Below are 15,435 nucleotides of genomic sequence, written 5' to 3' on the forward strand. Positions count from 1 at the left end.
TCATTGTATTTAAATTTGAATATATGTGTGTGTGTAATTAAATTCAGTCAACTGATTGTAATTTATTTTTTTTAAAATAAATACTTGCTAATTATCATTTTCTTACTATTAGCTGATTTGATGTAATAGTTATGTACTACAACTACTACTACTAATAATAATCACTATCATCGTCATCATACTTTAACTTTTTATTAAACTGCTTTTAAATTGCTTTTATTAGCAGTTTTAACAGCTTTAACAAGACTTTTTAAATGCAGGTTCTATAATTTTTAATTTAATAGCTTTACACAGTGGCGTTGCTAATCTAATGCAATCTAATCTAATCACCGATCGCTGATTAAAATACCCTCAGTGGTAGTTGTTGCTGATCTGTTCTCGTCAATGCGTTGTAGATAACATGGCTTCCGTTTTGTGCCGGAAGCGACGGCTGAAACCCGGAACTCGTTGCAGTTTCATTGCATCAGACGGGCATTCATGTGGCTGTGTGTGTGTGCTAACTGAGCTGACGTCTCTGTCTGTTTCATTCAAAGGTACGCAGGACTCGCTTTAAAACATTTTAATAGCAAGCCTCAGGTTTCTTAGACGCTTACTTTCTGGTGAATTTAAAGTTGTGGCAGCTTGAATAAAGGTTTATTAAAGTTCACGCTGGAGCTGCTGAAGAAAAACTTCTTTCAGTTTGACTCGTTGGCTTAAGCTAACTAGCCTGCTTGCATGAGTTTTCATCAGTCTGACAGGTGCCACGGCTCAGAGCTGCAGAAAGTGAAACAAAGAGCTAACGGGCTAGCATACCTATCCTTTTTAAAGCTAATCTGATACCCACTGTGACATGCTTAAAGCTGATTTTATTAAATATGTTTAAAACAGTTTGCTTAACCCACCTTCTGGACATGCCCCTTGAGTGGCATAAAGTTTGGCATAGCAGTGTTTCTGCCAGCAAACACACCCATCCAGTCTGATAAGGAAATGCTCAATTACAGCAACAAAATGAATGTTTCTCTCTTACTTCATGCAACCTGAATGTGTCTTCACCAGAGATGACCACTCTCTACGTGTCTCCTCACCCTGATGACTTCAGGAGCCTTCTGGCTCTCTTAGCTGCAGAATATGGACCGTCCTCCCGGCCGCAGATCATCACAGAGGACCCTCCTGCATCTCTGAACGCCCGCTCCAGACCAGCCCTGGTGCTGGCCGCCGCTGGGGATGGTGACTCTCTAGTGAGCGGGGCCACTGCTGTGTCATGGTACTTAGCCTTTCAGGGAAAGAGGGCTGGTCTGGATGCTAAGCAGCAGAGCCAGGTGTGGCAGTGGCTCAGCTTTGCAGACAATGAGCTCACCCCAGTGTCGTGTGCTGTGGTCTTCCCTCTGATGGGGGTGACAGGAGTGGATAAGAAGGTATTTAAAGCTTTCTTGGACCTGAACGTGTGTCTGATTTGTTCATGTAAAAATGTATTCTCCTACTCTTTGTGCATTCTCAGCTCCAGCAGACTTCCCGTGCAGAGCTGATGCGTGTTCTTAAGGTTCTCGATCAGGCTTTGGCACCAAGAACCTACCTGGTGGGAGAGAGCATTACCCTGGCTGATATGGCTGTAGCTACAGCGGTTTTACTCCCCTTCAAATATGTATGTGTGCTGCGCTACACTTTCTGTCTAACAGGTTTTTCTGCATAGCTTCTGAACAGACGAGCTTTATTATGCTTTTATGAATACTCAGGCATTGGAGCCATCAGACAGGAAGGCTGTAACGAATGTTACCAGATGGTTCACGACCTGCATTAATCAGCCACAGTTCCTGAAGGTACTGGGGGAGATCGTTCTTTGTGAAAAGATGGTCCCAGTCACACCAAAAACAAATGCTGCTACAAATGCTGTTAATGGCAGTCCTGCTGCTGACTCTCCCGGCGCTCCAGCAAACGGTTAGGAACTTCAACGAATCACTTAAGTATTAGCAGAATGTAATGTACAGTATCTCATGCCATTGTGATGTTTCCTCTCTCAGGCCCACCGAAGACGGAGGCCCAGCTGAAGAAAGAAGCAAAGAAGAGAGAAAAGCTTGAAAAATTCCAACAGAAGAAAGAAATGGAAGCAAAGAAAAAGACACAGCCGCCATCTGAGGTATAAATACGCAACATGTACAAAGAGAAATTCATTTGTGAAGTTTTGAAAATCGCAAATATCCATGGTAAATCATCTGTTCTTATGTAGTGCTTTTCTACTCTACTTGAAAGTGAAAGTGATTTATATAACATATTAAATTCATACAAGCACTTTCTTGTTTTTCTATTTTTAGTCCTGCTGTGTTCTGTCAAAATTATGATCTCAATGCACTGTGATCAGCTGTATAAATTCTCCATAGACTGCTCTTGTTCAGAGCTTATCTGTTTATTTCTTCATTTCTGTTCATGCCATTTCAGTTATTACATTGTATGTGGTGTACAGTATGACAATGTCTAAGGCAGGATATGGGGGAAAAGGGGGAGGAGGGTGATAGGGGAAGACGTCATAAAAGGACAGAGTACAATTTATCGCTAACTGCCTCACCTGTAAGAAAAACAGAATGTACAGAACACAAAAATTTGAAAATGAAAATTCGAAAGGGTGACTCTGAGCTAGCCATCTGATTTGTAGTTGATAGTAACTCAGTCACTGAAGACATTACTATTTCAAAGTCTCTCATGGTTTTTTTTTCTTCTGCTTTTTTTTTCTCAGAAAAAGGCCAAACCTGAGAAGAAGGAATTGGGAGTGATTACATATAACATCACCACCCCTGCTGGAGAAAAAAAAGGTGAGTGTTCACTATGCTTGAGTTGATTTGTGTACTGTAAGCACATTCCACGTAACTTAGTGTTCCAGGCAAGCTTCCCTGAAGCTTGCACTTTAAAGTTACCTTATCTTAGTGACCACAACCTGTAAAGCGGATGCCACACCTAAGTTTCAAGCTGTTTAATTTAAACAGAAAATAAAACAGAGGAAATGGCCGGGCAAAAAAAAGTGGAACAAATTAGGGTCAGTGGGCTGTAGGACCAAGAGCTTCTCTCCCTAAACTAATGAGGTAAAAAAGTAAACCAACAAATAAAACTGCAAAAGACAGTCTACCAGTACTTCCATCTTAAAAGAAAAAGAAAGAAGGAAGTGGAGATCTGAAGATGCTGGAGAGCTGCTTGGTCTGGTAGAACAAGGCCCTTTAGTTAGAGGCAGAACAGTCATTAATGACTGGACCTGATAAAGAGGGAATTGACGAGCAAAGTAGGAGAGTAGGGCAGGAAAGGGGAAACAACACTGACAGGTCTGTTGGCAGCAAAACAACAAAGACTGTAATATCTGAAAAATATGCAAAGTTCAAACAGTGTGGGCTAAAAGCATTACAAGTGTGACGTGTCTGATACCAAAAGCACATTAAATGATTTAAGCTGTGGCCTAGTATTTAAAACTCCCCACTGTCAATCAAGTTAGTTTATAGAGGTGTGTGTGTGTGTGTCTGCACTATGTCAGTAAAGGCTTTTTAAAGGCAGGAAGTAAAGCTGGATAAAATAGACCCTCCTGCTGTCTGGGCACGAGGTCCACGTTAATGGTACCACTATATTCCGGAGAATTGATTGATCAGTGGGTGGTAGTTTTGTACCAATTGACCCCCTCTATTGAACTTAACTTCCTTTATAACAAGATGGATCTGCAGCAGAAGTTACCATGGTGATGCGCCATCCCATCACAAGTTAACCACTGTCATTACCCAGAAAATCCAGGTTTAACAATAAAGTTGCCTCAGTAAGCACCAAATCCTGCTTTGTAGCTCAGGCCTGTGGTCACGCCACAGTTTTTAGTTTTTAGATAAATGTGGACATTTCACCAACTAGGTGCTGTGTAAAATAAAAGACACATAGGTTAGACAACCACAGTATTCTTTAGATTTAGGGGAACAGATTCTAGGCTTCAGGATTTGATATTCGTATGTATGCTAGAAAGCTTAACTTCCAAGTGTCTTCATACTTCTCATCGTATATTATGTGTGTATTATTGTGCTTTGTTGACCTTTACGTTTAGTCCTTCTGGGTTTTGCAGGGTTTTTTTATTCATTAGAGGTTTATTATTTCACTGAGTGATGACGTGTTTTAAAAAAGTGCACCTTCTTTTCAGGCTGTGATATTAGTAGTTTTTTCAGCATTTCACTTGAGTGAGCTTTAGATGCTTTACTGAACTTTTTCCTCACCTTTGCTGCCAGATGTTGTTAGTCCACTTCCTGACTCCTACAGTCCTCAGTATGTGGAGGCTGCCTGGTATCCGTGGTGGGAGAAGCAGGGCTTCTTCAAGCCCGAGTATGGGGTAAGTCCTCAGATATTATAAAAATGGTCCTGAATTAGATTTTTAATTGATAATTTTAGCTTCAAATAACCTGTCTGTCACTATATTCTGTAGAGGAAGAGTATTAGTGAGGAAAATGCTAAGGGCATCTTCATGATGTGCATCCCTCCACCTAATGTGACAGGATCACTTCACCTGGGTCACGCCCTCACCAACGCCATCCAAGACTGTCTGACCAGATGGTAATTTAATAAACTATAATTCTTTTGTTAACTGATGAAATTTCTCTCTGCTAATATGTTTGAGCTAATCTCCCATCCGGTCTGTGCAGGCACAGGATGCGAGGTGAGACCACCCTGTGGAACCCGGGCTGTGACCACGCTGGCATTGCGACCCAGGTGGTGGTGGAGAAAAAGCTGATGAGAGAGAAGGGCATGAGCCGTCATGACTTGGGCAGGGAAAACTTTATCCGGGAAGTCTGGAAATGGAAGAATGAGTAAGTAAAAGAAGTAGCAGGAAAAGCGAAGATTTAAACAATCTTAAATTGGAAAAACACCACAATATTTCTTTTTATCCCTTGTAGGAAGGGAGACCGGATCTACCATCAGCTGAAGAAACTGGGCTCTTCCCTGGACTGGGACAGAGCTTGCTTCACTATGGATCCTGTAAGGTTTCTAAAATCTTTGATGTGTGGGAAATTTTGTGTTCAATAATAGTTAAAAATAAAATTTTTCTGTTTACCTGGGCTCCTCTAGAAACTTTCCTATGCAGTCCAAGAGGCCTTTATCCGCATGCACGATGAGGGAGTGATCTACAGGAGCAAGAGGCTGGTCAACTGGTCCTGTACACTGAACTCTGCCATCTCTGACATAGAGGCAAGTCACTCTGCGTTAAGCAGTATGTCTCATTTTCGGGACCTTTTTTCACCACAAGACAACTGCAAGTGGGGGGATATTGATACACTGAGATATTTTCCATGGCAACATTGGATCAATACAGGGACAACAAATATTGATGTTTAATGAAATATTTAAAATACTTTTGGAATGATAAGAACAGCAGTGCTCAGGGTGCACCACACCCTGAGGTAATGTTAGCCGAGAAAACTTAGATTAAATCGGCTGAACCAAAAAAAAAAACCATCCGTAAACTGACAAAACTACCTCCTAATTCAAGACAAGCTAAAAGCTCAGTCACACAAATAAAAACGTGACACATCTACAAATAAATTGGTGGCTACCTGGAGGTTAAATTGAATTATTTCACATTCTGGCAGATTTCAACTTGTGATGACTAAATGGTTGCCAAGAGGTTGAGGGTGTTGCACAACCGTATTTGATCGCAAGCTAATTGCACAGGTGTCTGATAGGAGGCGAGCTTTGTGTAAACAGTTGCAGTCTGACTTGGACTGACTGCAATTTACAGTTGAAAAAAGGGTCATAAATTGCAATATATATTACTTTAACCTTCAACATATCGATAAATGTTGGAAGTCACACTAATATCCTATTGTGAGTTAAGTATTGTGATGTTGCATTGGGGGGTGTCTGGCGTGTCCCACCTCTATCTGCAGTGGTACTCATACTAGGATGGACATTCACAGACAAGTATATAAAGAATATAAATGGAGCTGTCTCACATGCATCTTGTGGATTTGCTAAGCTCATTGAAACATGATTATATTGTGAACTCCCCCATGAACAGTTACCCTGAGGAAAAAAATGTACCAAGTCTAGTGCACTCTGCTCAAATCAAACTTATGCCAAACAAATGATACCACCCCAACTTAATAGGGTGATCAATAATAACTAACCAGGCGGAAAGAGGTTTAGTGAGAGTTAACAAAGTTATCGAGTATGGGTTAAAGGTTTTACTGTTTTGCAAAAAAATAAAATAGGCCTGCAAGCAAGATGCTCTCCTGGACGTTTTTCAACTTGGACTCAGACAAAAAAAGGTTACAGAACAAAAAAATAACAGTCAGGAACATGAAAGCCCTTCTAGGTGTAGTTAATCTTTCACACCAGGCAACACGCAACCCTAACAAACAAGGAGGAGGCACAAAGCAGACTGCCCAGTTTTTGAAATGGCTGTCGTGAATTACTCTGTTGTGGATGAAGCAGAAGAAAACAGGCTGGTGAACAGTAACAGGGGTCTGCACTGACTTGTCAGAACAAATTAGTAACCGCACATAAGAGTGAGTCCGGCGATCTGTGGCTTTGACAAAGAGGAAACTTCAAAGCTGCTCCTTTATGAAACTATATGATATATGTCAAGGTCCAGATACATCACACAGAGCCCAAAGACACCATCAGCATGCCTTTACATGCAGGTGTACACAGACCCGCCCTCACTCATTTCACATTTATTGGCTGCTACTACTACCTTGTAACCTTTGAAGCTCTTTCCTGAGCTGAGCAGGTTCTGTGATATTTCACGCCTGCTTATAGAACAAAATGACTGGCTCTGCATCAGAAGATAGTGAGGATGGTCTCCACCTATGCAGCTACTCGGTTGCCAAACTACATCTTTATTGATATATGAGGTGTCAGACTAATTGTTAAGGGTACTAGGAAGGTTGTCAAATGTTGTCGTCATGGGGGAAAGAGATAAAAGTTCACCCATCTGAAGTCCTGATTAGTAAAGTCAATGAACAGTATTAACAGGAGATGAAGTTTGTTACTGTTGCTCCATTTCTAAGCTACAGTTTAATATTAGTTTGAGTGTATGGATGTTTATTCCATAGCCAGATATTGGATGTGGCGTCTCTTAATGATCAAATTAACCATCATAATACAGTACAAGTGTTATGGTATGATATCCCTGAGCTCGTGCATTTCATGGCATTAGATGTGCTTTCCAAATATGGTAAATGTAGCGTGAGCACTGCAGCTCGCTCTCATAATGATGTGAGAATGTCTTAATGAAGCCGTGAGGAACATTAGCATAAAACCGAATCACATCTCGATGATAGAGTTGCATTCTTTTAACAGACTGATGAAGCAATGTTACATTAGGTAATATCACCCACTGATTACTAGGACTGGATATCAGCACAAACCTTTAGATTACCTACAGAATTATGTCTGAAATATGAAGTATTGAAAAAAGACTCTTCGATTCTTTGTACTACTTACTGTGATGAGATATTGTATCTTTACTTTGTGTAATGTGGTAATTCATGCAAGTTCCTGCTCGTGTGAATACAAAATGAAACACTTTTGCATTTAAGGGCTCTTGCTTATTTTGTTAGGCTTTTTTGTATAAATGTGTGACTGCATGAACAGAATAAATACCCTGAAAAAGGCTCCACTGATAACCCTGTTATTAGGCTGTAATGGTAACAGAGCCATTTTGGCAGTGCCAGGCATTGTGTGCCCTCTTGATTAAATGTATTTTTCGGCTTTCAGGTGGATAAAAAGGAGCTCGCTGGCAGGACTCTTTTGCCTGTGCCTGGTTACAAGGAGAAAATCGAGTTTGGGGTCTTGGTGTCTTTTGCCTACAAGGTGGATGGATCTGGTATGTAAATTTATGGAAAGCAAAAAATGTTAACAAAGACACTTTGTGCTGCTGTTACGATACAGGTCTCCTTGTTCTTTCTTTGTCCTTCAGATGAGGAGGTGATCGTGGCCACGACTCGTATTGAGACTATGCTTGGAGACACCGCAGTAGCCGTTCACCCTGCCGACGCCAGATATCAGCATCTGAAAGGAAAAATGGTTCTTCATCCTTTCTGTGACCGCAAGATGCCCATAGTCTTTGATGACTTTGTGGACATGAGCTTTGGAACAGGTAGGCCTGGGGTACAGAAAAAAGATGTCATAGCTGCAGGTCTACAGTGTGCCGAGAATAAGTAATCATAACAAGTCGTTAAGCCCAGCCACTTGTCTCATTACAATTGTTCTTTTTTTTCTTTTTTCCCTTGTTCTCTGCTTGGCCTGTCTCTCTGCACCATTTTCTGTTCAGGCGCTGTCAAAATCACCCCGGCTCATGACCATAATGACTACGAGGTTGGAGAGAGACACAATCTGGCCTTCATCAACATCTTGGATGAAAATGGCCTGCTCATTAACGTGCCTCCTCCCTTCTTGGTATAGTGTCTCATTATCGTCCTTCCCCCCTGCAGTGTGTGACACTAAAGTCACGCTTTCTCATAGTTTGCTTCATGAGGCTATCTTATTTTTCAGAATTTTTTATTTTTAACTCGTCCTTCCCTCCCCAGGGCATGAAGCGTTTTGAGGCCAGGAAAGCAGTGCTTCAGGCTCTCAAAGACAGAGGCCAGTTTAAAGAGATCAAAGACAACCCTATGGTTGTCCCAGTTTGCAGGTAAAATTTGTGCACAAGCTGGACATGGGTTGTTTTTGTTTGAGCTTCCTTTATCTGTATTCCTTTAAGCCCCATTGTGCATGTTCCCTATCAGCCGTTCCAAGGACATTGTGGAGCCGCTGCTGAAACCCCAGTGGTATGTGGACTGCAGAGATATGGGCAAGGAGGCTGCTGATGCTGTCAGAGAAGGCAGGCTCAAAATCATCCCTGACCACCATCTCAAAACATGGTTCAACTGGCTGGACAACATTAAGTAAATACTGCTTCCTGATTGTTTATTTTTTAGTTTTAAGCTTTTAGTTTAAGCATTTTGACACTTTTGGTTTCTGCAGTTTTAGGCATTTAAACAGAAATCTTGAGAAAAGGTGTCAATTTCAGTGTAGGAAATTGACACCTTTTTGTTATCAGTTAATTGGCAGAATATTTCCTTGGCTATTTGATTAATATATTATTTAAAACAGATGAAATTTTCTCAGAAACAAGCTTGTTTAAGCTCAAAGATATTTGATTTCTCATCACACAGGAAAAAAGGAAATCAGTTAATAGAAAGTGATGAGCCAGAACCGGAGAAAGTTTAATTAAAAAAAGAATATATTACATTATCAATTATTAAAATTGATGCCAGTTAATTTTCTGCCATCGCCTCACCTATTAGTGAACAAATTGGTTCAGGTCTAGAAAGGAGATGATTATCAGAAAGTGTGCACAGAGTTCATTTTCACATCCGTCTCTCTGTCTTCTTTTTCAGGGATTGGTGTATCTCTCGGCAGCTGTGGTGGGGTCACCGTATTCCTGCTTACTTCATCACTGTCAACGATCCGTCTGTGAAACCAGGAGAGGTAAGATGACTTCTCTTTTTGTTGTCAAGGTCTGGAGGACTTCAGATGACAGATAAAAGCTGCATCCGTATCGTGCATGTCATTGTCTGTTTCTCTGATTTATTTCTTCTTCTGTTCTTTTGCCTGCAGGACATGGACGGTCATTACTGGGTGAGTGGGAGATCAGAGGAAGAGGCCAGGGAGAAGGCGGCGAAACGCTTTAATGTGTCTGCAGACAAAATTACCCTCAGACAGGGTGAGATTTAGCTGTTTTTAATTTGGCACTTTTCCGTAGCACAATTATTGTAAAGTTATCTAATAACTTCATAATGCGCCAACACACACATTTGCCTAATTTAATTAATTCTACTCCATATTCATGCAGATTAGATAACTTTTGCTCCTGCGTTTCAGACGAGGACGTTCTGGACACTTGGTTCTCGTCTGGCATTTTCCCCTTTTCTATCTTTGGCTGGCCTAATGAGGTAAAACACTGAGGTTAAATGACTTTCTTTCTGCTGACACAGACGGCACATTGTTTCAGTTGACTGAAAGAATACCTTAAGCAGAATAGAAAAGAGAAACATGGAAATGTTTAATACCTGATTTCTGGTTTCATAGTATAAAAGAAAAAACTCTCCTAAAATATTAATCATTCGGTGTTTTTCCCCAATGTGTTTGTTGTCGTTGGTTCTAGAATGAGGACCTGCAGGTGTTTTACCCCGGCACCTTGTTGGAGACGGGCCATGACATCCTGTTCTTCTGGGTTGCCCGCATGGTGATGATGGGTCTCAAACTGACAGGCAAGCTGCCCTTCAAAGAGGTGAGACCAATCACCCACGACACTGACACAGCAGGATGTGATATTTGTAGTACATGACTCACTGATGTTTTCGTTTCATTTTTCAGGTTTATCTGCATGCAGTGGTACGTGATGCTCACGGAAGGAAGATGAGCAAGTCTCTGGGCAACGTTATCGACCCTCTAGACGTCATTACAGGGATCTCCCTGGAGGTAAAGCCTAATCAGCCTTTAATCCACGCTCAGATACACACAAACACTTAGGCAAACATAAATATACATACTCTTTTCTCCCATCTGTTTGGGTTGTCTTTTACATAGTCACCATGCTCTTATGGGTCCCTTGAGGCCCTTACTCTTATATAAACTTTATTAAGCACCTCTTTCTGCTTCCAACAAGCTTTTATTGAGTCCATCAATCTCTTCACCAGCTGCGGGGAAATTGTTCAGTCAGATGAAACGGACCTGTCCTCTAGAGGGCACTGAAGGACTTGTAAACTAAGCTTAACCCTGAATGTTTTCCCTCTGAAGGTCCTTTCCTCCCTGGCCAGTTTAAACATCAGGCAGTCGAAGGAGGTCTCGTATTCTGAAGATGAAAAGAGAAAATTGTTGAAAACCTCCCTCGTCCTCTTACTCTCCATCCTCTAGGGTCTTCATGCCCAGCTGATGGACAGCAACTTGGATCCTGTGGAGGTGGAGAGAGCGCAGCAGGGCCAGAAGTCAGACTACCCAAATGGCATCCCAGAGTGTGGCACAGATGCTCTCCGGTTTGCTCTGTGTGCTTACACCAGCCAAGGTGAACTTTTTACGTCTTCCTTGTTTGTCCTGTTTTCCTTCTTAGATTCCTTTTAATGACCAGTGTTTGAAATTCACTAATATACATTAATTACAAACCATAAAGCTTATCTCTGTCAATCAGAAGTAGACATTCATGAGTGTTTCAGGTAAATGAATCCCTTTATGCCTGAAAATGACTTTGGTGTAGATCTGCACCTTTTCTTTCATCAGACCAATGCTATAGTACCCACAGCTATGGCCACTAATGCCATTTTCACTCATGATAATTCTTCTAGCAGATAGAAAACCACATTTTAACAAGTATAACAAGTATACAGCTTGATTTCCACTGGAGTCGTTCTTTGGTATTTACTGAAATCTTCATTTCTGAATCTCGCAGGTAGGGATATCAACCTGGATGTCAACCGCATCCTGGGCTACCGTCACTTCTGCAACAAACTGTGGAATGCTGTGAAGTTTGCCATGAAGACTCTAGGAGACAACTTTGTACCATCAGAGAAAGTCCAGGTGAGACCAAGGGAACAGATGAAGGATACAGAACATAAACAAAGTCTGTTCCATGCTTATGGATATTCCTCGAGTTAGATGCGTAACACATTTTGACCAAATCTCTGTTTCAAAACAAAACAGTGTTTGTTTGGGGGCTTAGTTTGCCATGATTTGTATTCGTAGATTGGCACACATTGACATTTGGGACATACCTGGTGCGGGGTTGTGTTGCCTGAATCTAAAGATCTCTCTTTTTTTTTCTTTTTTACACTTCTGTCGATCCTCTCAGTTATCTGGAGAGGAGAGCGTATCTGACAGGTGGATTCTGTCCAGGCTGAGCGCCGCTGTTACACTCTGTGACGCCGGCTTCAAGGCCTACGACTTCCCAACCATCACCACTGCCATCTACAACTTCTGGCTGTACGAGCTCTGTGACATCTACCTGGTAAGGATCTTGTAGGCGACTGAGCAGCCCAGAGTCTCATGAAAGTTCCACTTCCTCCTTATCTTTTCCTTTTTCTCTTCTTGTTTTCCAGGAAAGTGTGAAACCAGTATTCAGTAAAGCAGAGGAAGACAGCATGAGCCAGAGACAAGCCCTGGTGTGCAGACAGACCCTTTACACCTGTCTAGAGGTTGGTCTACGCCTGCTGTCTCCCTTGATGCCCTTCGTCACTGAGGAGCTCTATCAGAGGTTACCACGAAGAAAACCTCAGAGCGATCCTCCCAGCATCTGCGTCACATCATATCCCACCACCGAAGAGGTGAGAAAAAGAAGGGGGGGGCAGCTTGTGCTGAATCTTACTGATGCTCAAATAGCCTTAAAAAGTTTTTTTGTGGAGAGTGCTGTTTTGTGTTTTTTGCAATTACATTTTTTCCCTGTGATTTGTTGTAGTTCTGCTGGAACAGTGAGGAGGTGGACCGCGACATGGAGTTCATAATGACCATTGTCAAGACGATCCGATCGCTTAGGGCTGACTACAATCTAACCAAGACCAGAGCTGACTGTAAGACACACAAAATAAATTTTAAAAGTGATGCTAAAAATAATTTTTAGTTCATATTTCATCTATTTTCATGTGGAAATTAACCAGCATGTCTGTTCAATGCTGTACTTACAGTTGGAAATTAGCTCAATTCAGCATGTTCACACAAGCCTGCCAGCTTCACATGGAAATCTTTTTGCACACTGCTCAGAAAAATTAAGGGAACACTTGACCTTACAGTCCCAGTTAAGCTTCTGGGATATTAATCTGTCCAGTTAGGAAGCACAAACCATTTAGAATTCACTTCACAATGGTTTGGTGCAGATGAAAGTGACAACAGGTGGACTGGAGAGGCAACAAAGACAGAGAAAGTTGGGAGGAGGGGTGGTGACCACAGAAAATTTTGCCCTCCTGGTTGAGTTTCCTGTAGTTCGGCTTTTTGTTAGTATCCTTGTCACTGCTGGTAGCTCGAGTCGGTATCTGAAGCCCGTTGAGTCCTGTTCATCCGGGTCGGTACATTCATACGTGTTATCACAAGATTTGCTGTCTTTCCCCACCACAGTCTCAACAGTGTGGAGGTGATACCTGGGGATACTAGCAGAGCTGGCTCTTATGCTATCTGTTCTTCTCTGTGGGACAAGGAGCACTGCCAGAGCCCTTACAGAATGACCTCCAGCAGGCTACTTACATCCTCGTTTCAGATCAAACTGTTAGAAACAAAATATGTGAGGACCTGGCGACATTCACCTGATCTGGCGATCTGATTTGTGCTCACGAATCAGCTCCGTGCAGCTCCACTACTGGCGCCCTGCTCTCTTCACAGATGAAAGCAGGTTCATACTAAGCACGTGACAAGCATGAAATAGTCTGGAGATGCTGTGGCAAATGTTATTCTGCCTGCAACATCATCTGTGAAGAGAACGGGATGCCAGTGGCGAGCCTGCCAGTTCTGGTTTTCCTAGGAGGATGCCAGTTGAGCTGCATGGTGCTTGGCTGTGAGCACAGATCCCACTTGTCACCCTCATAGAGTCTGATTCTGACTGTTTGGTTAGAAACATGCGCTTGAATAACCTGCTGGAGGTCATTCTGTCTCTGCTGCACAATGGACCAGATACCGGTCCTGCTGCCAAGTTGCCCAGCTCTCCTCGTGTCCCCTGGTGTCTGTCTGAGAGACACTGTAAATCTTCTTGTATGGATGTGGCCATCCTGGAGCTGGACTCACTGAGTAACCTGAGTGGGATGTAGACAGTGACTCATGCAACCAGCAGCAAGTAAAATCAGGAGGGATAGAGCGAGAGCAATGGTCTGTGGCCGTCACCTGTGAGAACCATTTCCTTTCCAGAGGTTGTCTTGTTGTTGCTTCTTCAGCAACTTTCATTTGCACCAAAGCAGGTGAACATGATTCTGTATGGTTTGTAATTTCTGACTGGACAGATTGATACCACTTAAATTTTAGGGATATTATGTTATACTGGGATGATCGAGTGTTCCCTTATTTTATTTTTTTGAGCAGTCTATTTTTATTCCACTATAGTTTTGAATTTGATGGCAGTAATGCTGCATTTTATGACAAGCAATGATTTAAAGATCTAAAGAGGGGAGCAACTGTAGTGACAGATCGAGTGGACTATAGCAACAAGAGTTTGGCCTGAAACACACGAAGACTTTAGAAGTCTCCAAGAAAAGTTTCTGATTCTCTAAAGAAGTAAACTTGCTATTAAAAGAAAGGATTAGAGTCTAACAAGCAGTTTTCAGCTACTTTACATAATATTTTCCAACCTCTCCTACTTTATAGTTCAACTTCGGCATACAGATATTGGAAAATATGTTAAAGCATTTACATACCATATGTTGTTATTATAAAATATGCTTCATTAAAATGAATTAAACTGCACACCAGTATGTAGAGGATGTGTATGCACTGAATCAGAGTTATAGCTCATCAAGAATGCACTGTTCTGATGCTCGAAACCTTTACCATCTGTATTTTCCTCTCTTAGGCTACCTCCAGTGCATAGACTCTGCAACTGTGTCCCTGGTGCAGAAATACAGTCTGCAGATCCAGACCTTGTCTTATTCTCAGGCCGTCATCCCTCTGACAGCCAACCAGCCTGTCCCAGAAGGCTGTGCTGTGGCTATCGCTTCTGACAGATGTACTGTCAACCTTATGCTCAAGGTGAGGGCCAGTATAATCTGCCCTGTTCTGTTTGTATCCTTCCATCTGTCTGTTATATCAGGTGTGTGTATCTTAGACCCCCTGTACTATGAATGCACTAGTGTTTTACATGTAGGTTTTCTTTTTTTCAAGTTTTGAATTAGGTGAATTCCCCTGTGAATAGCCTGATAGATATGCATTTATACTATCAGGGATGCCATTTTTAAATTTGCTCCACCTGAATGGCAGTTCAGTGTTTTGTTTTTTTTTAAGTTTCTCCATTGCAGAGCAAAAATAACAGGATCAAGTTTTAGCTGCGATTCCCATTTTCACTTCTTTTCCCCCCCACAGGGTCTCATCGATGTGGAGAAGGAAGTGGCTAAGCTGATGACGAAGAAAGGGGATTTGGAGAAACAGATGGAGAAACTGAGAGAGAAGATGGGGAAGAATGACTACAAGGAGAAGGTGCCGGTGAAGGTGCAGGAGCAGGATGCTGAGAAGGTGGGAAAAGGAAATTGACTCGACAGGATTCTCAGGTTGTAAGAATTCCTTGTAAATAAAAAACTTCCTCTTTCTCTCCACAGCTACGACAGAGCCAGATTGAGCTTGAGAAGGTGAAAGAAGCCATGGACAACTTCAGGAAAATGATTTAATTCCTATTTAGCTTTATGTAAAATCTGCTTTTTTTCATGTCATGTTAATTTTCTTTTTTTCCCCCCCAAGTGAATAATGGACAATACTCAATAAAACTCTTGTACCAGACAGCGGTCT

General features: G+C 41.9%; 1 protein-coding gene across 1 annotated transcript; it reads left to right on the plus strand.

Moving 5' to 3' along the window:
• Positions 1–375: 375 nt before the first annotated feature.
• vars1 (valyl-tRNA synthetase 1) lies at positions 376–15,426 on the plus strand. Its single transcript, XM_004550866.5, has 29 exons — positions 376–533; positions 1,036–1,394; positions 1,478–1,621; positions 1,713–1,914; positions 1,998–2,113; positions 2,708–2,783; positions 4,218–4,318; positions 4,412–4,539; positions 4,629–4,793; positions 4,881–4,962; positions 5,053–5,172; positions 7,705–7,813; positions 7,907–8,086; positions 8,261–8,385; positions 8,517–8,620; positions 8,715–8,873; positions 9,369–9,459; positions 9,589–9,694; positions 9,853–9,923; positions 10,136–10,261; positions 10,348–10,452; positions 10,888–11,035; positions 11,417–11,544; positions 11,816–11,971; positions 12,063–12,287; positions 12,419–12,530; positions 14,510–14,685; positions 15,016–15,165; positions 15,249–15,426. The coding sequence occupies exons 1-29, from the start codon at positions 401–403 to the stop codon at positions 15,315–15,317; spliced, it is 3,966 nt and encodes a 1,321-aa protein (XP_004550923.2). The 5' UTR covers positions 376–400; the 3' UTR covers positions 15,318–15,426.
• The last annotated feature ends 9 nt before the right edge of the window (positions 15,427–15,435 follow it).

This window comes from Maylandia zebra, linkage group LG11 (assembly GCF_041146795.1).
Source record: "Maylandia zebra isolate NMK-2024a linkage group LG11, Mzebra_GT3a, whole genome shotgun sequence".
Classification (NCBI taxonomy): domain Eukaryota; kingdom Metazoa; phylum Chordata; class Actinopteri; order Cichliformes; family Cichlidae; genus Maylandia; species Maylandia zebra.